General features: G+C 44.4%; 1 protein-coding gene across 1 annotated transcript; it reads right to left on the bottom strand.

The window, feature by feature from the left end:
- Nucleotides 1–571: 571 nt before the first annotated feature.
- Nucleotides 572–22,094, bottom strand: LOC115104174 (integrator complex subunit 1-like). The gene is given in 51 exon segments (XM_065006471.1): nt 572–1,032; nt 1,201–1,310; nt 1,541–1,632; nt 1,761–1,831; nt 1,928–2,041; nt 2,232–2,338; nt 2,486–2,613; nt 2,908–3,100; nt 3,259–3,392; nt 3,503–3,632; nt 4,770–4,917; nt 4,920–5,040; nt 5,180–5,267; nt 5,392–5,507; nt 5,571–5,700; nt 5,942–6,122; nt 6,670–6,801; nt 8,620–8,637; nt 8,640–8,692; nt 8,694–8,764; nt 8,938–9,195; nt 9,485–9,606; nt 10,137–10,235; nt 10,420–10,566; nt 10,695–10,853; nt 10,960–11,071; nt 11,268–11,435; nt 11,658–11,762; nt 11,899–12,078; nt 12,176–12,325; nt 12,496–12,675; nt 12,761–12,890; nt 13,110–13,307; nt 13,412–13,472; nt 13,579–13,670; nt 13,764–13,860; nt 13,989–14,170; nt 14,350–14,427; nt 14,566–14,686; nt 14,755–14,863; nt 15,028–15,204; nt 17,606–17,747; nt 18,052–18,197; nt 18,394–18,580; nt 18,716–18,821; nt 20,317–20,482; nt 20,581–20,718; nt 20,808–21,004; nt 21,118–21,402; nt 21,530–21,611; nt 22,046–22,094. Coding segments are annotated over 50 exon segments (6,603 nt in total). The 5' UTR covers nt 21,588–21,611; nt 22,046–22,094; the 3' UTR covers nt 572–916.
- Nucleotides 22,095–25,814: the final 3,720 nt, after the last annotated feature.

Raw genomic sequence — 25,814 nt, 5'->3', positions numbered from 1 at the left:
AGTCTGTGTGATTGAACAATTACTGCCTTGGTTAATTTCCCATAAATGGGTGTGGAAGGAACACTTAGCTGGGTTACCTGCATGCCTGCACGTTGTTTCGTCTACCCCTTTGACTCCATCGAGAGGGTTTCTGATGAAGTCAGTGGCACTGGGCAAAACAACTCACACTTTCATGGCAAATTGGTTTCCATCGCATGCCTTTAATTTGTCTTCTACACCCCAGTGAAAAGAGTGCATAACTATGACAGCCATTTCAAACAGGATCTGGCTCAGAGAATGCATGGGATGAAATATGAAGGCACCAGGGTCTTGCTCCATTAACTGTTGCTCCGTTTCTCTTGTTTGAGCTGGTGAAACATTGATGCCCAAAAGCAATAATTAGATCTGCTGAAATTCCAAAGATTATGCTCCACAATTTAGCTGGTAACTGACTTCTCTTTTAAATGTTAAAACATGCAGCACAGATACCATTATAGTATGAACTGAGGTTAGAAGCAACAGAAAATAAGTCATATGACACCCTGGTTTTATGTGATATAATAGGAATAATATTTGAGACAAAAATCCAAAATGTCAAAAGTTTTCCTTTTTTTTATTCAATTTCTGACATTGGTTGATAGATAGCCAGTATTCATTATTTCAAAAATAATAGAAGCACTACCACTGCAAAACAAGCATGAGTGACATTTTTATTTTATTTTTTTTTACAATAATCATTATCACCATCTTTTGAATACTTCGATATTACCTTTGAATCAAAGAATCAGTTTGTATCAATCCATAAATCCTGATGAAATGACCAAATGGATAAAAAGAAAAGAGCAGTTGTGTACGACACGAGTCTAAATCTACAATACAAAAACGTTATGGTGACACTGCCTCCCGTCAGAGGAGAAGGACTTGTATCTCCGGGTCCTCATGTTGTTGCCTCCATGTGCAGGACCTTCATGGACTCAGAGATCATAGAGCTGGTGTCAATCTGCCCATAGATCCCCACCAAGAAGGCCTTGTGGAGTAAGATGTCTGCATGCTCTGAGGAGAAAAGCACAATGAAAAACAAAAACATATTTTTGCTTTGAGCATGAATCTTTATACATCTTGAAAACACAGAACAGTTTACTTTCCAACTTGCGAGTTTAGATCCATAATAAAGACCAAGCACAGAAGCTGTGTAGTGCTGAGAAGATGGGACAATCATACCTTGACAGAGCAGCACGTATTCTGGCAGGTTCCTAAGCGCCGTCTGCACCACGTCAAAGTTCCCACTGCCCATACAGTACATGAAGGTGGGCAGGAAGTCTGCTGCAGTGCTGCAGTTCCGAGAAAAAAAACACACATTTTACTTAGGACATAACATTATTTGACATGAAAGACAACTGAGACAACACCTTACAAGTATCACTAAAGCAACATTTGCAGCTAAACATTCCTAAACAACGCATCAATAAATTAATATCCAGCCAGACAACTGGAGCGCTCCCTCTAGATTCCTATAAAAATAAGCAGAGAAATCCTAGAGGTGTCAGCATTCTGATCTTACCACGGGTTGTTCTGAATGCAGCGCAGGGCCAGGCTGAAGGCCATGTTACGACACAACTCCTCAGTAGAAGTCACCAGTCTCCGCAGGTCATTCTGAGGGCAGGGAAGGCAATGAAAACCTGTTTACTTATACTGTACAGAGTGGTGCAAAGCAGAGTGTGTGTTGTGTTGGGGGATTATTTGTTTATAATAAAAGGTGTGTTATTAGAAGGCAAACTTACAGTGAAGTACTGGATGATCTCAGGATTCCTCTTGGACTTGTCCTCCACCTCGGTCAGAACTTCCAGCACGTCTGAAACACAGTGGGGAGCAAAATGTTGGTAAAGTTCAGCAAAATCCCTGAAGTTACGTGTTAAACTGACCTGAGAGTGTATTATACATTAATGACCTTCGATGGCTTCTCCCCTGGAGATCTTCTTCAGGTACTTGGTCATGTCAGCTGCAGTCAGTGGAACGGAGGCCGAGATACTGACCATGGGCAGGGAACCAGAGGACGACTCGTCTGATTGGAGGAAACCCAGAGACATGTCAAAACACCGCATTTAGCCAGATGGTTGATTCGTATGTATCTGTATGCAGTCAAAATGTGTCATTAATATATTATACATTTTGTTCATTTGCCAAATTGTTGATGTGTTGAGTCACTTATGTTTTTCATTCAAGGCAAAGTTTTCACGAGTGGATAAGCTTACCATCTCTGTCCTCTGCAGAACTGTCAGAGGAGCCAGTCTTCACAGGCAGGGTGAGGCCAGCCAGCAGGGACTTAAGCAGCAGGTCAGGGTGCTCTGACGAGAGCCCCCTAGTGGGACAAACAGAGAAAAACAAGTCACTCCTTCGCTGCTCCACACAATGTGAAATAACAACTAACATTAATGCAATGGTGTTGCCAATCCTAATGTCTCAATAATCATTTTTTTAAAAAAAAAAAATCAGTTCAATGACTTACTGTAGGATATCAGAATGCTTCTGTAGATAGGGAATGGCTGATGCTGCATCGTGGGTAATATACTTCTGAATGAACTGCACATATTTACTGAAGACGGCCAACGGATGCATACGAGGTCTCCTAAGGTTCTGCAGGGAATATGGACCACAACATGATTAACTCCATGATCAATAAGATAGTTATTTTAATGCACAAAGCATTTGACCTTGTAGAAATACTACTGTTCTGTGAAAACACATTAGATCTAGTCAAGATATCCAGCCAACCACAGCTGTAGCAGTGGCAACAATCTATTCTTTCTCCACCTATGAGAAGTCAAATAACTCTGAAACGCTAAAAAGAAAAACACAAGCAAATGCCACCAAACCAACTGGAAAACCCTGAGGCTGATCTGTGAGTGCACTCCGTGTTCATTCCCTCACCTGCAGGATCTTCATGAAGGAGAGCAGGCAGTCCTGCAGCGCCCTCTGGTGTTCACCATGGAACACTAATGGCTGCAACAGCTCCAGGATGGCCAGCACGTTGCTGAAGAATGTCAGGTGGTTCTGGCTCCGGAACTCCTGGAAGTTGAGGTGGATACGTCCGTGGAGAAGCGCTCCGATCATTGGCAAGTGTCTGGAAAGTTAAGAAAAGTAAGCTGTGATCATTCTCCAAACATTCACAGGGTGGTTTTAAATAGCGTCTGTGATCGTAGCTATGGAGCTACAATCTACCATAAGAGGTGCATGAATTCATATGTCCAACACTAAGTTTGTACTGAACATGGTGTTCACCTGAGGAGGAGGACAGGGTGGGACACAGCCAGCTTCCTGCAGGCCAGGTTAGCGTCTGACATCCGGTTCTCAGCCGACTTTGTGTCTCCCGTATCGCCTAGCAACGTGACCAGACGGTGAACCAGGACGTCGTGCTGAGAGGGAGGGATCACACATCAGTCCTTAAGACCTCTGACGGCTTCTGTGCCAGCCAACGGCTTTGAGAAACAGTTAAGCGACTGAGCCACCTGAAGGTCTACTCTACCTTGCATGTGGTGCCGTCGGCAGCCCCCTCGCTGCTCAGGGTGGCGTCAGGTAAGGTCACGTGCTGGATGACCTCTGGGAAGTGCAGGTAGAGCTGGAGCAGGAGGTTCTGGCACCGCTTACTCATCACACTAAGGAACATACAATGGAGTCAGCTAGCAAACATCAGACAACAGTTTCCACACAGCAGACAGTACCAATGGTCTCCTACTACAATGCTCTCGTCTGATGTAGGCCTAGTTAGTTGGCTCATACATGTCAGACCGTCTACGAATCAACAGGATTTGTATTCACTGGTCATCACTGGCGGTGTTTTCCATAAACAGCAACAACCTTGACCAATAGTCAGATTCCACTGTCTCTTCAACAACCATCATGTAAATTGGAATAAACAGCAGCTAATCTAGCGATGAGCCTTAAAAGAAGAGGCTTTGAAGAGAATGCCTATCACACAGGGAAATGTTTATCCCACACAAGGCCAAACACAGTCTGTTTTGTAAGATGGGTTTTAAGCAACCATGTTTTCAGTCGCAACTATTTGTACAAGACAGCTTAGCTGTGCATAAAAATATTGTAATTGGATAGATAATTTTGCTGCTTGACCTTGGCCAGAGTTTCCCCATTAAAATTGGTTTAATAACCAGAGGCAGACTCATGAAAGAAGATTTGGCTTCCACAAAGAGAAGTTGCACCCTGATCTCTGACAGGCAGCTAAGTCGGAGCAGGAATCCACAACACAGGCAGCACGTTTAGAGCTGCAGTCCTAATCCTCTTGGCTTTATTATAATACACTGAGCTTTTAAAGAGATCACAGAACACACGACTTCTGGTCGTTTTAATTTCACACCAATAGACCTAATTATCGCCTTTCCCCTGGTCCACCCAGCGTTGTGTCTGACAGAACATTCAGTCTGTGAATTTCATCTGTTCCGTCTGGGGGTAATCTAGTGATATGGCCCCAAGTTTATCAGCTCAGTTTAAAAGAGGCCAAAGACCAAGTTCAATACTGGGGCTAATTAGGGAGGGTGAAAAATATGTCTAACTAAATGAACTGTGGGCACTTTAGTGAACCTTATGAGACCAAAATATTATGGAGTGTCATGTCTGCTGTTGCTGAAGGAACAGATGGGGTATTGAGAGAGAGAGGGCGTCTCTGTCTAAAGTAGATCACATAGCAAACAGATCACCCTGTAAATAGTATTAAATTCCCATTGGACAAGCCTGACTAAGTATGTCAGTCCAAGAGCCAACAACCCACCCATACATACCTGTCTCCCCATTTCTTTGTGCAGTTGATGAGGTATTCCGAGACTTTCTTCACTCTCACCAGGTCGCCATGGCAACAGCTGTGGAGCAGGGGCAGCCGTGACTGGATGAGGGAGCAGAAGGTGTGGTCCAGGGTGCTCTTGGCGTTGCCGGGGTGTTGGCAGGGGGCGAGGAGTCGCCGCGGCTGTTGAGCTCAGACTCTGACATGATGAGGTCCACCAGACTGATAAGCTCCTCCAGGTTCAAACGCAGGACAAACGTATCTGTCTGTTTCTGGAGAGAGAGGGAGAGAGCACAAGAGAGAGGTGTTGGAAGCAGTCAGGCTGAGGGGGAATAATGTTCTCTGATTTGTGTCATGTGACTGGATTAATTGAAGTCATTATTTGAGGGCTAGACTGGAGTACTGTGCTACCTGTGGGGTCTTCTGGTCCCGGCCCTGCCAGATACGAGGGATGTGACTGCAGGCCCACAGGAAGTCCAGAGCAGAAGATGGGTCCAGTCTGGAGAACAGCATACACAACACCATTACAGAATATTACAATACAACTTTCACTATTTGGGAAACACTGTCAGTGTGACTACTACTGCTGAAGGTAATGATTTGGGATTGATATATTGTCTGACCGCTGGTCTTGCTGCTTGCTGAGAAGAGCACTGATGCACTGATGAAGAGTTGTCCAGTTGGACTGATGGGTCAGCAATGCCAGAAGGTATGGTCTGTAGGAGGGAGTTCCTTTACCCTGGAATAAATCACATGAAGTAAGGTGGTGAAGTACACACACACACACACACGCTGAGATTACCTTGTTGAGAGCAAAGAGCAGCTTCCGCTGAAGGTCTGGACACACAGATGTGACCTCAGGGTCAAGAAGTCCCAGCCAATCAACAAGCAGCCCTGAGCTGGAGCCAGTCTTTGTCACCTCTGAGCTGCTGCTGAAAGGGAATTGAATAGATTGACAGGCTCAAGGTCAGGCTACATGAATGATGAATCTATACAATCCTTCAGTCAAACAAAGTACTGATTATTAAACATACAATAGTAATATTTCTAAGGCATTACAAAACACATAAGATGCCAATGCCACAGTTAACCAGATTTGTATGTTGTTGTTTGACTAAGGGCAAAAAGACAGGTCTTGAATGATTTTAGGCGTGATAGAATTTACATGCTTACTTGTTTGTATCCACCTCCATTTTCACAGCTTGCTCTTCAGTCTCCTGGAGAAGCAGCGCTATCACCATGGCAACAGGGCCTGCGGTGGTAGAGCCGGTCCCCGTCTCTGTTTCAATAGTCATTAGCAAGGCCAGCAGTTCCTCCAAATATGGAGACTTCCCCTCCACTAGCCCCTGTAACACTGGGAACAACAAACAAACAGTACTGAGTGTTACGAGCTGTGATGTGATGGTTGTGCCATTCCTCAGCTACGGTGGAACATTCAGAAGTAAAAACAAGAACAACCTGGCCATGATGCTGAGCTCAGGAAAAATCTTGTGATTCAGAGGAAAAATAAAACATTGTAGGGGCAAGTCAAAAACCACACACCAAAACTATGAACTACCAACTACCATTATCGCATTTCTGACGTAACCTAGATCACCAGCTTGGCCGCAACCAGTTTAAAGTCAAAACATCCTTCATCTAGGCTTGATGGAGAGCTGAGCCCATATTGGACATAAACAAACTGGAAGCCGCTGGTCTGGTTTGGTTTCAGAGAAGAGCTTATAAACTCAAAAGGAACAGGTCAACAAAGGAAAAACAGAGACTCAGAGGCGGCAATGAAACAAACAGATCTGGGGAAATTGAGTAACATCAGCCACCACATCAAAACTGGGGCAGAAATAGTGAGGATAGTTGACGTTCTAGCCTGAGAGAGAGAGTGAACGACGCAAAAAGTACCATACCTTTTCCTATCAGTTCCGGCTCTGCATTACATCTCTCCCCTGCCTTCAGTGTGGCGATTATAGCCCTCACGGCCACCTCGGAGTCCCTCTGATAAGCCAGGGCCTCAGCCAGGTGGAGGAAGCCTGTACGAACTGCAGAGGATAGGCATAAATCAGTTATCATCACACTGTTAACAGTGGATTACCTGACCATCTGACTAGGCCCAAGTATGTGTGTCTGTATCATAAATATATACAGTTGAAGTCAGAAGTTTACATACACTTAGGTTGGAATCATTAAAACTCGTTTTTCAACCACTCCACAAAATTCTTGTTAACCAACTATAGTTTTGGCAAGTCGGTTAGGACATCTACTTTGTGCATGACACAAGTCATTTTTCCAACAATTGTTTACAGACAGATTATTTCACTTATAATTTACTGTATCACAATTCCAGTGGGTCAGAAGTTGACATACACTAAGTTGACTGTGCCTTTAAACAGCTTGGAAAATTCTAGACAATTATGCCATGGCTTTAGAAGCTTCCGATAGGCTAATTGATATCATTTGAGTCATGCATGTACTCTGTGGAGTGGTGAAGGATGAAACTCAGACATTGGGGCAAAAAGTATTTAGTCAGCCACCAATTGTACAAGTCATCCCAAAATAAAAAGATGAGCCAAGACCTCATAAAAAATATTGTAGACCTCCAACTCTGGTTCATCCTGGGAGCAATTTCCAAACGCCTGAAGGTACTACGTTCATCTGTACAAACAATAGTATGCAAATAAACACCATTTGGACCACAAACAAGCCAGATGTCTGCTCAGGAAGGAGACCTGTAACAACCTACTTTAGTGCGAAAAGTGCAAATCAATCTCAGATCAACAGCAAAGGACCATGTTTGAAGATGCTGGAGTTAACAGTATAAAAGATCTATATCCACAGTAAACAGTCCTATATCGACAAACCTGAAAGGGCCCTCAGCAAAGAGCCACTGCTCCAAAACAAATAAAACCTGCCAGGCTGGGAAGTTTGCAACTGCACATGGGGACAAAGATACTTTTGAGAAATGTCCTCTGTCCTTGGAAACAAAATACAACTGTTTGGCCATTACCAAAAAAAAAGGAAGACATACAAGACCACTGATAATCTCCCTCGATCTGGGGCTCCACGCAAGTTCTCACCCCGTGGGGTCAAGATGATCACAAGAACGGTGAGCAAAAATCCCAGAACACACGGGGACCTAGTGAATGACCTGCAGGGGCTGGGATCATGTTGTGGGGGTGCTTTGCAGTAAGGAGGGACTGGGGACTTCAAAAATAGATGGCATCATGAGGTATGAAACGTATGTGGATATATTGAAGCAACATCTCAAAGACATTTGGATGATCAGAAGTTAAAGCTTGGTCACAAATGGGTCTTCCAAATGGAAATGACAAAATATACTTTTGGTAAAACTCAAAAATGGCTTAGAGAACAAAAAGTCAAGGTATTGAGCTGCCATCACAAAGCCCTGACATCAATCCTATAGACAATTTGTGGGCAGAACTGAAAATGCGTGTGAGCAAGGGCCTAGAACTCTGACTTTACACAAGCTCTGTCAGGGGCTACTTGAAACGTTTGATCCGTTAAATTTAAAGGAATGCTAAAACACTAATTGAGTGTATGGGGCCACGTATCGTGAGATTTTTAGTGAAAACCTCCTTCCATCAGCAAGGGCATGTGATGAAAGAAATGAAAGCTTTCAGAATGAATTAATTCCCAAACACTATTTCCCGGGCATTCTTAAAATAAAGTGGTGATCCTAACTGACCTAAGGCAGAATCTCAATACTATGATTAAATGTCAGCAATTGTGAAAAAATGAGTTTAAATGTATTTGGCTAAGCCCCAAAACTTCACTGACTTCAACTGTATATGTGCAATGGGCCAAAATTTTGTAGCAGCCAAAACATGATGAAGACTTACCATCAGTGAGCCTCTGTCATGGGAATACTGTATAGCAAAGGACTTGAGCAAGGCCCGCATTGACCCCGCCTCACTTATTTTCTCACAACCATGTCATCATCTCCATGACAGCCTTGAAGAAGAGAGAGGAGAAGGCCAATAAAATCTCATTTTGTCTGTCAAGAGATGGAGGAAGACCGTGAAGTGTTTGATGAAAATGACAGGCATGCATCTTTTCTGTGGGAGAACTGGTGACTGATGAAACACATACATATAGGCTTCAGAGAGAGACAGAGATTCAGCACTGTCTAGAAGGACAGCAGAGTAAATCAATCATACCTGGTAGAGGTGTAGCTGGCGCAGCATGGGGCAGGACAGGGCGTGGCTGCGGTTCATGGCCATGACGAGGGCCCCGGCGTGAGCAGAGCTGAGCAGGGCAGCCAGAGCCTGTAGGAGACGCACTGACACCCCATCCTGCTGGGAGTGCCTCCCCTGTCTGGCACTCACCAGCTCTTGGGCCAGAGCCTGCTGCAGGGCCAGGGAGAGGGGCCGGGTAGGGGGGCTGGGCCTGCGGTGGTCCACCTTCAGAGGGAACATCTGTGGAGACAAAGGCAGAGGCAGGTATTAGACCCTCAGTCAGCACTCTGAAAACAGGTGGTAAATCTGACTATAGTACTAACCAAACAACTCTGTCAGCTAGGATAATCAATCACTTCACTGTAGGCTACTTGTGCAGTTATGATTAAAAAAGCCTTGTGTGTCTATCAAACTACAAGAAAATGGTTGATGAAATCGGAGAGAAAAAATTATTTGCTCCATAAACTTCAAAAAGACTTCAGACAGGTATTAATGTGTCATCAATCTCCAGGCAGAGATATATTCCTACCTGAAGCAACATGCCGGTGAGGTCATCCTCAGGCCCAATCACTGGGATCTGATTGGCTCTCATCTTCAAGGAGCCACTAGGAGTTTCCACAGTAACTTTGGCTCTGTTCACCTCAGTACTATCTGTAAGGTTAAACGTTCAATCACCACCTTCCGGTTAGACACCTGAAACCCCACCTCTTTAAGGTACCTGGATAGGATAAAATCCTTCTCACCAAAACTGTGTTTATACTGGGCTGTTCCAAAACTTTTATAAGAAATGTAACCCAGAGAGGCATAAACAAATGTAATCAATGTGTCATATCTCCAGGTAGAGAGACTGTATGGGGTGTGAGGTCAGCCTGGGCCCAATCAGGGATCTGATTGGGACATCTTCAACCGAGCCACTAGGAGTTGCTGGCTTGAATCACCTCAGTCTGACAAGGTTAAACAAATCTATCGGTCTGACCCCTGAGCAAAACAGTGTTTTTAACCCAAAACTTTTATAAGTTCCCAGGAGGCCAAATGTAATCGTAGTATGTAAGAGACTTAAGGCAGCCCCCGCACCAGTTGGGGTGGCATTCAGAGGAGTTGGGTTAAATGCAGAAGACACATTTTAGTTGAATGCATTCAGTAGTACCACTGACTAAGTATTCCCCCTTTCCCTGACTGACCTCTGCGAGGAGGGAGAGAGGAGCTGAGCAACCCGTGGAAAGTGTGCCCCCCTGTGGCGCCACGCTCATGCTGCACCTCCACCAGATGAGCCATGTAGTCTGTTGCACAGGACATGCAGAAACATCAGGAATAGAGGACATACTGTCAGCGCTAAATAGTCAGATTTATGCACAGAATCTTCAGGAATAAATCCTATGAGCACTAGCTATATCACTGAGGCAAACATTATCCACGTGGCATAGATATAGTGTAGTAGGATAGTTTGTGGTCAAGTTCTCTCACTCTTGTCCATGATGTTCTGTTCCAGTGTCTGTGAGTCGTGGGATACAGCCTGGTCCAGGTACTGCAGCAGTTTACTCATACTGGACACAGGGATGCCAAATGACTGGACAAACAGCAGCAGCTGCTGGGGCTCCAGATCCTGCAGCGCTGCAGAGGACAGACATTGTATCATAAATGCCAGAATGATATTTTTTATACACGGTGGTATTTTACTCTGTTAGACCTACACCATATACCCTTCTACCTGCATGCATTTAATGTGTTTGGACTTGTACCTGCATCCACCAATCGTGAAACCTCTGACCGGATCATCCTCAGCTTCAACCAATCAGGTAGCAGCAGGGCCTCCTCGGAGGTGTCCACCAGGAAGGCGGTGGGGAGGGGTTTCTTGTCGGGGAACCAGATGTCCAGGAGGTTGAAGAAGTCACTCTCCTCTGAGAACAGAGACACATGAATCATACTATACACTGAAAACCGAGACTGAGGTACAGTAGACAGGCCATGTTTGTAACAACAAGTGTGGTATTCAGAGATACATACCTTTGGGTGGCCCGAGCGTCAGGAGAATGACCATGGCATGGACCACCAGAATGTGCATGGTGGCTGTCTCCCCTGTGGTCCAACGCAGAAACACCTGGTCCTGAGATTCTGACTATAGAGTTCAATAGTCAAAGGTCAAAGGAGTAATGTAATTTCAGTGACAACTGTATTGACAGCAAGCACCTCTAGTTGAAATGATCACTAAGGGTCTACCAATATGAAACCATCAGTCTGAAACCATCTTCCATTTAGATGTAGAAAATGTGAGGTCACCCCCCACCCCCTCTCAGTAATGGTCCAATCCTCACCCAGCTGTAGAGGTCCTCTCCCTCCTTGGTCTTCCTCATCCTCCTGATGTAGCTCGAGAAGATGGAGATGAGGGCTGAGAGCACAGCGTCTGACTCGGGCCGGCAGGAGTACTTGGAGAACAGGCTGTTCATGATGGTGGAGCGCTCGACAATCAGACGGGCCACATCCTAGAGGATCCCAAATCAAACCCACCTCAGTATCTAACTATGAAGGCAATACAGGGTCGTGTTCAGTAGGGAAGAAAACGTTTTGAAACTATCTGAACTTGTTCAATAAGAACACAGACTTTAGTTGTCCCTGCAAAACATTTTGCTACGGGTGCTCGACTGAACACATAACCCAGGTAAATAATTGGAGGTATGACTGAGGATAAGAGGTGTCAGGGCTACCAGAGCGAGGTCATTGTGAGACGCCTGCTCCTCCACTGGTGCATGCTGGGACAGGTAGATGAGGTAGGCGCTGATGGTCTGTGGGTCTGTCTCCATGTGGATGGCCTGGGGAAGAACAGAAACACAACACACATTCTTACCACATCCCTTCAGCGAAAAAAACTCTGTCAGCTACAACCTGACAATGAGGCTAAATACGGTTCACATTGGTACGAACGATCTAGACCAGTTCCCTACTGACCTGCTGCAGAGCGGTGGAGGTCATGCCCCGGACGCTGTCGAACAGGGGCAGCTTGGGGAGGTCCTGCAGGAGCCACTGGTATCCTGGCAGGAGCTCAGCATCTCTAGAGTCCTCCTCCATGGGCTGGTCCCTCTCCTCTCCATCCTTCAGACCACCCTCAGTCAGCACCAGAGACAGACCCTGAACAACAGCAGATCAACCAAAGTAGATGAATACATCTCCTTAGCAAATCAATGAAACACTCATATTAGCGTGTGTCCTGTCTCTTATAATGCACCTTCATAGCCAGGACTCTTGACGCCACTTGAGAAGAGCTGAGGCGGCGCAGGAAGTAGTCCAACACCTCACACGTGGTCTGTTCGTCAGCTTTAGGACCCAACAGCAGATCCTGCAGCCGTCCAAGGAGCTGCCGCTGCTTTTGTTGCCTCTGGTGTAGCGAGAGAGACAAGAGAAAAAATAGCATTTGTTGTTTTGTGTGGATTAAATAAAACATGACAAGTGTATCTGTTGAGATGCTGGAGTCAGTGATTTCTCTGACCACAAAAGCTATTCAGAACAAACTAAAAATATGATAGCTGTTAAGAAACGGCAGCATACTTGTCTTTTCTTGGCTCTCTGCTCTTTGCTCTCTCCTTCCTCGTCATCCTCGATGGGCAAGTTGTCATCTGCAGCATCGTGAAGCAGGAATTCACACAGGCACTGCACAGGCAGCACGTCTAAGGACCCCTCACTGGACTGCACCAGGTCAGCCAGCCAGGGCATTGACTGAGAGGAGGCCTGGGGGAAAACATAGAACACAGTTGTAGAGTTCCTTCCAGAGAGAATACTTTCTACTGGCGAGAGAGGGTGTGCTCTTGTTTACCTGTCTCTGGATGATGTTGAGCAGGAAGTCAGGGTTGCGAGAGCGACAGAGGAGGTGACCCAGGCGAAGGGACTGGTTAAGGCTCTTCACCTGCTCCTGGACTGCGGGTGGGGGTTTGCGAGGGGGGCCCCTAGAAAAAAGAAACAAGTAAGATTACCACTTATTATCAAATGAATGAAAATGGGTCAGTTTCCCAGACCCAGCTTAAGCCTAGTTGTGGCCTTAGAAGACCATTCAATGGAGATTCTCCATGTAGTATGCTTTTTTTTAGTCTAGGACTAGATTTAATCTGTGTCTAGGAACAGTCCCTAAAAGTAGTCTACAAGGTACAGGTATAAAGGAGTATTACTGTGGGTCCAGACTGGTGAGCTGGGACAGCAGCAGGCTGTTGCTCTCTGTGATGGTCTGCTTGGTGGAGGCAGCCGCCAGGTGGCTCTCGAAGGCCAGGATCTCCTGCTTCTCTCTCTGGGACACCTGCAGCTCCCGGTTGATCATCTCTGTCTTGGTCTCCTCATCGGCCACCGTGCATGGAGGGTAGGAGTAGTTACTGCCAAGCAGGAAAAAGGGGGAGGAGAAAGATGAGCTTCGTTGAGTAGTTAGTCTGGTATGCGTTTGGTTTAAACAGATAAACGTCTCATACATGTGACTTACTTTGTCATGACCATCTCCATGAGCATTTTCAGTGTGGGATAGCCGTCCCAGGCAGCCAAGCCTGGAGAGAAATACATGGTTGATTGTAACAAAAGGTCAAACTTGTGTCTAAGGTTCTAATATATATACACTGATGATTTGTAGGGAAACCTGATTGAGACTCATACCTATTTGCTGTGGATTGAAAGCGGCCACCACAAGTAGCAGGAGCCACGCTTTCCAGTAGAGTGTGGCTATCGCCAGGTTCGGAGGAGTATAGCTTGAAAAATATCAAATATGTTATTTACAGAAAACAAACATCAACTCAAAGCTGGCTGGCAAGTTCATTAATTACACTAAGAGAGCAGCATACCCCGCAGGAAGCTGAATGTTCTCTGGGTGGTGGTAGGTGCACAGGTTCAGCACTGCGTCAATCAGCTGGATCCGCTCTACTCTCAACACATCCAGATCTACAAAAGCAACACCAGGAAACAAGCTAAATATCCCTCTTGATGTAAAGCCAAATAAACAAAGTTCCCTCAATGTCATCTCTTTTCATGAAAATGTTAACTACCGTATGTAAGTAATCTCTGCTTACCCATTGCTGTTGCAGATGTTGTACCATCAGACTGGACCCCGGCCGCCCTCTTCACCAGGTGGTCCGCCAGCTCCATGGCGTCGGCCGGGCCCAGGGGCAGGTCACGGGACAGTCCGATGACCAGGATACGCATCAGAGTGTCCTCCAGCAGAGGCACTTCAGAGCACAGCCGCAGGAAGAAACTGGCGGAGGTAAAACATTTAAGTGATGTCAACGGAGCAGGGACAGACAGCAGGGACAGACAGCAGGGACAGACAGCAGGGACAGACAGCAGGGACAGACAGCAGGGACAGACAGCAGGGACAGACAGACAGCCATAAATAAAACTAATCTAAATCAAAGGTTGGGTAGAGATGCTCACTTTCTGTCGCTCTCAGGGGGCCAGTTATCCCACTTGTAGTAGGTCTCTGGTTGCTCTGTGAAAAGCACCTTGTGAAGACTGGGGAAAAGAAACAAGTATATTTTCATTACATGGGTAGAATATTATCTTAAGTAACTATTGTAGGATGTTAATTAACTCCTCCTATGTTTATCTTTTTGAACAATCAAAGTGGCACGAAAACTCCCAAACACATACCAGTGTATATAGTCCTTGGATGGCACTTTGGCAATAGTGGGAACAACAGTGTGAAGCCACCACACAGCATCCCTCTGAATGGCAGCGATATTATTCTGAAAGGATCTCAGACCATCCAGATCTGAAACAGACAAAAGGGATGTTCAAAATGCCCACATTGACGACAACCAGAGAACTACAAACACTTACTCTTCTTCTCTCCTTTGTCCCACGCAACGCCAGCCTCCTTGACCTGAGCTGTGATGCCCAGCATCATGGAGCACGTGAGCAGGTCTGTCACCTGGATCACAAATCGCTCCTGTGGAAAACAGACAGAGAGCATGAGCTCAGATCCAAAGAGAACACAGAAGTTATTAATTGGTGAAGAGGCACAGAAGAGCATGTAACTAAGTAGGGGGTGAGTTATTTAATGGTACAGGAGACCGAGACAAGGTGGGAGTAATATAAAGATCATGAGCTCACTTTGAACTCCATGTCGACGTAGGTGGCCTCCTTCCTTTCCTGCATCAGACCCAGGCAGAAGGACTGGAAGTTGATCTCGTGCTTGGTCTGTTTGATGATCTCTCTCAGCAAGGCTCGAGAGGCACGCAGGTAATCATCCTTATTGGTCAGCAGGTCCTGGAACACCATGGCCAGGAACTAAGGAGAGGATCAGAAGGAGGAGGACAGCTTTAAGCGGTTTCTAAACAACATCTCCCTCTTGTGTTTCAGTTATTAAAAATAAAATAAAAGTGTGATCAATCCGAGAAAAAAAAAAGTGCACTTCAATCCAAAGCCAATAAAGCTTATACAGGTCCATTTCTGAACCCGGGCTTGACATTAAATGTTTTAATTGTCTGAAAGCTGAAGTCACATGCCCCCCCCCCCCCAAAGAAAAAGTCTAACGCCATCGGCGAAAAGGGCATAACAACAGGAAGTAGGGGTGCTGAGGATGCTGCAGCACCCCCTGAAAAATGGAATGTAGTGTACTTTGCCTTCTCTAGTCCTGTATTAGAGGAAAGGTACAGCCGTGTGTAGCCCGGTTAATACTGGTTTGAAGACGGCTAAGCATTTGGATCACATGCTACAGAAGGGATGAGCAAAATGGTGACATAGACAAAAGATATTTAGGGAGACATCTTTTTCGAATAGCCTATTCCACTCAGGTGGAGCTATGGCACAAAATAAATGTGTAGTAGCCTTTCTGGCCATCTGTGTGTCTGTGAGCGGGCAGATGGAGCGAGTGACACACAGTCAACGAGCCATGCTGGCTGTGCTCTTGTTGCATCATGTGATGGGATGTAACTCATCATGGGCTCCAGAGCAACTCTGCTTTCCTCAGAACTGGATAATTACAAACTGATTCGCATATATTCCCTCATCTTCCTCTCTTATTAGGCCGTGGATACTTTATACGTTGTAGGTAGGTTGCACACAGCGCATCATTTCTTTCATAAGCTTTCCTCCACTGTAGCATAAGTTTTTTGGACTCATCATTAGATTTTTCGATCTCAGTATTGTTCGCTCAATTTCACTCTGTGGCCTAAAATAAATCTGTGATTGAGAATAGCAGACTCCCGACTTTCAGAATTATTCCCATTTAAAAGCCGCAACTTTAGGACATTTAAATACTTTATTAGAATCGTTTGGAAAACAGTCTTCATAACTTTAATTGGACTTAATGCTTTATGATACTTTAATTAGTTGGTTTGCAACTTTTTTCCCCCAACCTCACATGCATGGATCATTTCTGTATTTTAATTCTTTGCTCAACTGTAAGGTTTGTTCAAAATACTCATTTGATCTTTATATCTTGCTATTATTTTTTATCTCTCTGTGACGACCCTCCCACTCTGTCTGCCGTATTCTCTCTTTGTTCTTGTTTCCTTATTAGGATGCCGGTGGGCGGAGTTGGGAAGGTTGTCAGCTACATGGGAAACACCTGGGCTCGGTGTGTCCCAGGATAAATACACCACTTCCCCATTCATGGAAGAGACTCTCTCCATGCAGACACCTTTAAAGATTTTGTTGTGTATCTTGGTGGTTTTTGGTTGTTTGATTTGGCACCTTTCAACACCCTGCATTATCACATTCATGCAAGCAAAACACTCACTTACACTACTGATTACACACACCATTGCATATTGTACTTAGTTTACTTAATAAATATATGTTTTGTTACTCCTTATCTCCACGTTGTCTCCCTTTTGTTATGGGCTTTGAGCCAGTTCGTGACATCTCATTATTACCTTAGGCCTCCCCTGTTTGAGTTATTTAAAAGCAACTTTAAAACTTTGCGATCAGAAATAGCACGGCAAGAGAAAACTAGCAAGTCATTAATATCAAATGAAAATGTGGGCTTCTATAACAATAAGACACTGGAGTGTCCTCTATATAAATAGACTTTGGCTATTGGCCCAGATCATCCGACATTTGAGAGAGAGAGAAGAATATATATATTCTGACTGGATATTTTGTGCTGCTTTGGTCAGACTCTTACACCTCGATCACACCGACAGCATCATTGCGTTTTAGTACAACAGAAGTACATTCCTGGACCGCTGCGTTTGCCCTGCAGCATTGCGTTGTAGAGGCAGTTGCAGTGCTTTCTGTGTGGTGCATACGTTGGATTTATCAAACGTATGCAAAAAATTGTATGCGTAGTGGGCTTGACAGAAATGGTAGTGGAAGGTGAATGTTTAACTTTTGTTGCACACATATCCAGATGTACCATTTTGCGCAACGACACTGTTGGTGTGATCGAGGCGTTAGCTCTGTCTACACTGTTCTCTTGCTTTGTGTAAATAAAACATATTGATTGAAATAGGCTTTAGCAAATAGGAATATAGGCAATTTACTCAATGTCAATTGTTTGATATTGATTTTTCTACTTGTCCATTTGGACAACTAAAATCTATATTCTGGTTGACAAACATTCATTTTTTATACATTTTTAAATTTGCCCCAGACAAGCCTTAATTTCGAGCACTGTGAACCACATACATTTACTTTCCCCACAGTAACAATTAAAAAAAAAAATCCCCAGAAAATACTCCCTCACCTTAGGGGCCTGCTCTGGGCTGTGCTGGAGCAGTGTGTGAAGGACTTGCATGTTGTTGGGGTTCCTGGCATTGGACAGCTCGTTGAAGATCACCAGCTTCACCATGGTTCCCAGGTTGTCTTTGTGTGCATTCAGTAGCTCCCTGGTTAACAAAGGCCAGACAGCACAGTTAAGTGTATGAATAAAGTGCTCTGCACCAAGGCTTTTGAAATATAAATGGTCCCCTATAGGATGTTCAAACTAACAACATTGAACACATCAAGTATGTTGATATGCAACAACTTGTTAGGGTTGAGGTTTGGATTGAACCAGGATGAGGACATGAAGCTAGGGTTAGGGTAAGGGTTTGTGGTTGAAGCCCCTGCGTACTTGGTTGAACATCTATAAACCATGTGTAGGGGACTATCCAAACTAAATCATATGGCCATAAGAGAAGACCTGCAGACCTGACACAGAGCATGTAGTGATTGAGGATGACTTTAGGTTTCAGGCGGATCTTGATGAGGTTGGAGATCACCTCCATGTCGTCCGCTCCATGGGAGTTGCAGTTCATACAGAGAGACATGAGAAGGTCCTGAGCTGGACGGGTCAGCTGCAGAGACAAAAGGCTTCATTATACATAACAGAACACTAGTTCACTGTCAGATTCAATTTCATGCAAACAGATGCATTTACATGTTAGATTTGAGTTTGGAAGGAGATGGTTAGACCACAACTGCCAATGAAATGATGATTCCTGTTAACTAGTGATGGTGATGTGGGTAGCCGAGTGTTACTCCTCCTCTCACCTTTGGATTCTGCAGCCACATCTCTAGCCTCTGCACAGCCATAAGCCGCACCTCCTTGTAGCCACAGGTGGCAGTGAGCAGACGCAGCAGGTTACGGGACACATTGTCCATGGGCTGCCTGCGGTTCAACTGGTCCTTCAGGACATCTAGAACATAGTCCTCCACACTCTCAGACAGCTCCTCGTACCTACAATGAGATGAAGAGTGAATGAACACAAACTGTCCAATAAACGGATCGGTCTAAGTAGAAGCAGACAGACAATACAGACAGGCAATCAATATGTTACTGCTACTGTATATGTAGTAGCCTATGCCTAAATACCTTGGCATAACTTGTCCATCATCTTCAGGACTAAGTTTCTCCTCAGCAATCAGCAATTCAGTCTGGCTGTCATCCTCATCTGGGGTGGAGGGGTGAGGACTGCTCCCTGGAAAGTTGACATTCTAGTCATTTAGCAGAAGCTCATATCCAGAGCGACTCAGAAGAGCAATTAAGGTTAAGTGCCTTGCTCAAGGGCAAAGACAGACTTTTCACCTACAGGTTTGTTCAGGTGTGAATCCTGTGACATTGGATTTGACTCTTAATCATTACTACGTCATTTAACATTGGGCGGTAGACCATCCAAGCCGAGCTTGGGGATTCGAACCAGCAACCTTTCGGTTACTGTCCCAACGCTCTTAACCGCTAGGCTACCGCCCAATGTTAAATGACGTAGTAATGATTAAGAGTCAAATCCAATGTCACAGGATTCACACCTGAACAAACCGGTAGGTACATACAGTTGAAGTCAGAAGTTTACATACACCTTAGCCAAATACATTTAAACTCAGTTTAACAATTCCTGACATTTAATCCTAGTAAAAAGTCCCTGTTTTAGGTCAGTTAGAATCACCACTTTATTTTAAGAATGTTAAATGTCAGAATAATAGTGGAGAGAAGGATTCATTCCAGCTTTTATTTCTTTCATCACATTCCCAGTGGGTCAGAAGTTTACATACACTCAATTAGTGTTTGGTAGCACTGCCTTTAAATTGTTTAACCTGGGTCAAACGTTTCAGGTAGCCTTCCACAAGCTTCCCACAATAAGTTGGGTGAATTTTGGCCCATTCCTCCTGACATAGCTGGTGTAACTGAGACAGGGCTGTAGGCCTCCTTGCTCGCACATGCTTTTTCAGTTCTGCCCACACATTTTCTATAGGATTGAAGTCAGGGCTTTGTGATGGCCACTCCAATAGCTTGACTTTGTTGTCCTTAAGCCATTTTGCCACAACTTTGGAAGTATGCTTGGGGTCATTGTCCTATTGGAAGACCCATTTGCGACCAAGCTTTAACTGATGTCTTGACATGTTGCTTCAATATATCCACATAATTTTCCTTCCTCATGAAGCCATCTATTTTGTGAAGTGCACCAGTCCCTCCTGCAGCAAAGCAAACCCACAACATGATGCTGCCACCCCCCGTGCTTCACGGTTGGGATGTGTTCTTCGGCATGCAAGCCTCCCCCGTTTCCTCCAAATATAACAATGGTCATTAAGGCCAAACAGTTCTATTTTTTGTTTCATCAGACCAGAGGACATTTCTCCAAAAAGTACAAGCTTTGTCCCCATTTGCAGTTGCACACCGTAGTCTGGCTTTTTTTTATGGCGGTTTTGGAGCAGTGGCTTCTTCTTTGTTGAGCGGCCTTTCAAGTTATGTTGATATATGACTTGTTTTACTGTAGATATAGATATTTTTGTACCTGTTTTTCCCAGCATCTTCACATGGTCCTTTGCTGTACACAAAGTAGAAGTCCTAACTGAATTGCCAAAACTATAGTTTGTTAACAAGAAATTTGTAGAGTGGTTGAAAAACAAGTTTTATTGACTCCAACGTAAGTGTATGTATGTAAACCTCCGACTTAAACTGTACATACAGTACTATACCTGCACTGATATCTCCACCGGAGCGGCCAGTGTCAGTCTGCAACTGCAGCAGCATACTCTTTGGGGGCATTTTGGTACTGAAGGCAGTCTGGATATTGTCCACAAAATTCTTACAATGGGAACTGTCTACCCAAATTCGCTCCCCCAAAGAGTCCTCAATGTACACCTGAAAAGAACAAGAACATGTTAAAGAGCGCACAACAGTGGTAACAATGCAGCTAGAATACAAACAGAAATCCAATAGGAATGATGAGTGATTCTCACTTTGACAAAGATCTCTGGCCAGTTCTCATCCTCCTCATAGGCTGCCATCAGCAGGTTGCAAGCTAGCACAGACACCAGACTGTTGCCCTTTGCTTTGAAGTTGATGGAGGCATCCCGGCGAAGGAGACTGCACAAGGCCTGTCCGCGGACAGATAGAGAAAGTCATGAACCAATCTGTATAACAATGGGATGGAACTGATTGTAAAATGTTGGGTTTCAAATCTCACCTCAATAATGCCTTCAGTGGCGAAGAGATTGGGCTTAATCTTGGCCAGGAACATGAGGCTGAGGTATAGTGTTATGTCAGGTTTGGCCCGGTTCATCTTCAGCTGTTTGACAGCTCCACAGAGCACCCCTTCAATGCGATCATCATTTCCATCCTGCTCTGCATTCTCAATCTCATCCAGGAGCACTGCTGGGGGGACTGCAAGAGAACCATTGTGTTAATAATATGCACAGTCACAGCACATCACAGACACAGGATTCACCACAACCTATTCCACTGAAAAACATATTTGAATTGAAACTGTTTCCTACCTTCTATGGGCACCACTGAGGGCTCCTTGATCGAAGGCGATATAGCCCTTTTGTCCACTGCTGCCACATCAGCCAGTCGTCCTAGGGCGCTGACAGGAGGGGTAGAGGAGATCTTGGGGCGCTTCACGAGGCCAGATAGGCCAGAGGAGGATGGAAGTGACGAGGAAGTATCTCGTTTACGGTCAGTGGGTAAGGTGGACGCTGGCTTAAGGAGAACTGCAGGTGCTTTGGACTCTCCGCCACTCTTTGACCCCAATGCTATGAAATCTCCAGGAGGAGGGTGACCTATTGGCAACATTTTGAAGAGAAACACTTGTAATATTATTGTATGTTTGACAAAAGTAACGTCTTACTTTTGTCAAACATACAATAATATTACAAGTGGGTGCGCATAGCTAGATACTGTACATACCTGAGGGCTTTGCAGCACTAGGCCGCCTGATCGTTGTAGGCTTGGGGCGATTCATCATGTACACTCACTGCTAAATCATGTACTGTGTGGGTGCAGAGATTTCAACGTGAGACACACAGATAGCTAGTTAGCATAGCTACCTGGAAACTGGTCGGTAAATAATTATCTCATCTCAACATCGAGGCTGCCGATTTGTAAAGCATTTTTACATCACGATAACGGATTTATCCCCAAAAAGTGCCTAAAACCTTTGGCATTTGTCAAACTGAAAGGGCTAAGCAGCAGCTATTAGCTCGCTAACTAACGTTACTGTTATTGTGAAGCATTATAGACAGCGGCTACCTAAGGTTACCGGTATGTGAGTTAGCTAGTAACTAGCAACAAGCAATTACATCGGAAAAAGCTGGTTAGATAAACAACTACGTGTTAGTTCGTTTCCAATATGCATGAGTAATTATGACTGACTGTTGGAATTGCAAACTATTGAATATAAAAAAGAAATAGACCCGTTCTCACTTCCATGTTGTATTCCCGAACGGAAGTTCCCGCGTCTTGAACGGAAGTCCCGCCCGTGCAATGGTAAGCCTTGAAGAACATCAAATCAAATCAAATCAAATTTTATTTGTCACATACACATGGTTAGCAGATGTTAATGCGAGTGTAGCGAAATGCTTGTGCTTCTAGTTCTGACAATGCAGTAATAACCAACGAGTAATCTAACTAACAATTCCAAAACTACTACCTTATACACACAAGTGTAAAGGGATAAAGAATATGTACATAAAGATATATGAATGAGTGATGGTACAGAGCGGCATAGGCAAGATGCAGTAGATGGTATCGAGTACAGTATATACATATGAGATGAGTATGTAAACAAAGTGGCATAGTTTAAAGTGCCTAGTGATACATGTATTACATAAAGATGCAGTAGATGATATAGAGTACAGTATATACGTATGCATATGAGATAAATAATGTAGGGTATGTAAACATTATATTAAGTAGCATTGTTTAAAGTGGCTAGTGATATATTTTACATCAATTCCCATCAATTCCCATTATTAAAGTGGCTGGAGTTGAGTCAGTGTGTTGGCAGCAGCCACTCAATGTTAGTGGTGGCTGTTTAACAGTCTGATGGCCTTGAGATAGAAGCTGTTTTTCAGTCTCTCGGTCCCAGCTTTGATGCACCTGTACTGACCTCGCCTTCTGGATGATAGCGGGGTGAGCAGGCAGTGGCTCGGGTGGTTGTTGTCCTTGATGATCTTTATGGCCTTCCTGTGACATCGGGTGGTGTAGGTGTCCTGGAGGGCAGGTAGTTTGCCCCCGGTGATGCGTTGTGCAGACCTCACTACCCTCTGGAGAGCCTTACGGTTGTGGGCGGAGCAGTTGCCGTACCAGGCGGTGATACAGCTCGACAGGATGCTCTCGATTGTGCATCTGTAGAAGTTTGTGAGTGCTTTTGGTGACAAGCCAAATTTCTTCAGCCTCCTGAGGTTGAAAAATGTGCTGGTACTGTGTAGATCACAAACTAAATGCAGATTAGGCTATAGGCTAATAAGGATAGAAACATCTGCATTGTGTTATTAATCAAAATGTATTTAGATATTTTTCATTAAAATCATGTATGACTAATGTTCCCATTGTAATTGTATTTATCCTATAATGTAATTTCCCCAGTTTCACAAGTAGGCCTAGGCCAAGTGTAATAATGTCTGGCAGTGGGTGTTGTTATGGGTGGCACTATTTGCCTAAAAGCTTTGGAAAAGGAATAAGGTTTCCAAGAATCCTCACAATGATGTCAGGCATGGAAACATACATTACTGCTTGTGCCAGACAAAGAAAACAGACATGTCACCCAGAAAGGCACACACTGTAAAGCACATATTGGAAGAAAAAAAAACCATGTGCTTGTAATCTAGCCTTGTTAGTGAAAATGCTTTAGTTCTTGTATCTGGTTAAAGTTACTACTTATGAAAAACGGCATGGCAATTGTGCTCTCCTTTCATGTTACACATTCCATTTATCTGATGACACCATTATAGTGCATAACAAAGCCTTACTATTCCCAAACCAAAAGATGAGCCTTTTATCCTACATGCGACACTGTTACAGTATTCTCCATGCTATTACATCAGACATGTTTGACACTTTCTCTAATAGCAACAAATTAGCCTACATCTTATTCAGAGACTATATTGCTGAATACCAGTCTTTCATAGCAGACTACTAACACAAACTGAAACTGCTTCACCACATGTTTCCATAGCCCTGTAACCTGACAGTGTGTTACATAAAGTGTTTTTAATATTACACATATTTTGGACAAATCAGTGGAATGCTTAGTCATGTTCCAAATATAAATCCTGTGTCACATGGGAAGTCCACAAACTTGAAAAAACAGTTTGTGAGTAGTCTGTTTCTTCAGAAACAACTCATGGGTGACTATGAGTCAATGTTTTTAAGGAGAAATTCACCCAAAACAGAATCTCCCATTTTGTTTGCACCTCAGGAAGCTAAAGTCAATGTTGTAGTCATATTGCTATGACAATTGCAAACCTTTTAATTTGTTTTACTCAGTACCCAGGGTTGAGTAGGCTACTTTCTTTGTAATATGTATAATGTAATCTTTTTTTAATTGTTTTAATTTATTTTTATTTCACCTTTATTTAACCAGGTAGGCTAGTTGAGAACAAGTTCTCATTTACAACTGCGACCTGGCCAAGATAAAGCATAGCATTGTGAACAGACAGCAACACAGAGTTACACATGGAGTAAACAATAAACAAGTCAATAACACAGTAGATTTTTTTGTTGTTTTATAATTTAAAAAATAGTCTATATACATTGTGTGCAAAAGGCATGAGGAGGTAGGCGAATAATTACAATTTAGCAGATTAACATTGGAGAGATAAATGATCAGATGGTCATGTGCAGATAGAGATACTGGTGTGCAAAAGAGCAGAAAAGTAAATCAATAAAAACAGTATGGGGATAAGGTAGGTAAATTGGGTGGGCTATTTACCGATGGACTATGTACAGCTGCAGCGATCGGTTAGCTGCTCAGATAGCAGATGTTTAAAGTTGGTGAGGGAGGTAAAAGTCTCCAACTCGTTCCAGTCACAGGCAGCAGAGAACTGGAAGGAAAGGCGGCCGAATGAGGTGTTGGCTTTCGGGATGATCAGTGAGATACACCTGCTGGAGCGAGTGCTACGGGTGGGTGTTGCCATCGTGACCAGTGAACTGAGATAAGGCGGAGCTTTACCTAGCACGGACTTGTAGATGACCTGGAGCCAGTGGGTCTGGCGACGAATATGTAGCGAGGGCCAGCCGACTAGAGCATACAGGTCGCAGTGGTGGGTGGTATAAGGTGCTTTAGTAACAAAGTGGATGGCACTGTGATAAACTGCATCCAGTTTGCTGAGTAGAGTATTAGAAGTCATTTTGTAGATGACATCGCCGAAGTCGAGGATCGGTAGGATAGTCAGTTTTACTAGGGTAAGTTTGGCGGCGTGAGTGAAGGAGGCTTTGTTTGCGAAATAGAAAGCCGATTCTAGATTTGATTTTGGATTGGAGATGTTTGATATGAGTCTGGAAAGAGAGTTTACAGTCTAGCCAGACACCTAGGTACTTATAGATTTCCACATATTCTAGGTCGGAACCATCCAGGGTGGTGATGCTAGTCGGGCGTGCGGGTGCAGGCAGCGAGTGGTTGAAAAGCATGCATTTGGTTTTACTAGCATTTAAGAGCAGTTGGAGGCCACGGAAGGAGTGTTGTATGGCATTGAAGATCGTTTGGAGGTTAGATAGCACAGTGTCCAAGGAAGGGCCAGAAGTATACAGAATGGTGTCGTCTGCGTAGAGGTGGATCAGGGAATCGCCCGCAGCAAGAGCAACATCATTGATATATACAGAGAAAAGAGTCAGCCGAGAATTGAACCCTGTGGCACCCCCATAGAGACTGCCAGAGGACCGGACAACATGCCCTCCGATTTGACACACTGAACTCTGTCTGCAAAGTAGTTGGAGAACCAGGCAAGGCAGTCATTAGAAAAACCGAGGCTACTGAGTCTGCCGATAAGAATATGGTGATTGACAGAGTCGAAAGCCTTGGCCAGGTCGATGAAGACGGCTGCACAGTACTGTCTTTTATCGATGGCGGTTATGATATCGTTTAGTACCTTTAGCGTGGCTGAGGTGCACCCGTGACCGGCTCGGAAACCAGATTGCACAGTGGAGAAGGTACGGTGGGATTCGAGATGGTCAATGATCTGTTTGTTGACTT

This window comes from Oncorhynchus nerka, linkage group LG21, assembly GCF_034236695.1.
Source record: "Oncorhynchus nerka isolate Pitt River linkage group LG21, Oner_Uvic_2.0, whole genome shotgun sequence".
Taxonomy (NCBI): domain Eukaryota; kingdom Metazoa; phylum Chordata; class Actinopteri; order Salmoniformes; family Salmonidae; genus Oncorhynchus; species Oncorhynchus nerka.
The sequence above is the reverse complement of the archived record's forward strand: the minus strand, read 5'-3'. Positions and strand labels throughout refer to the sequence as shown.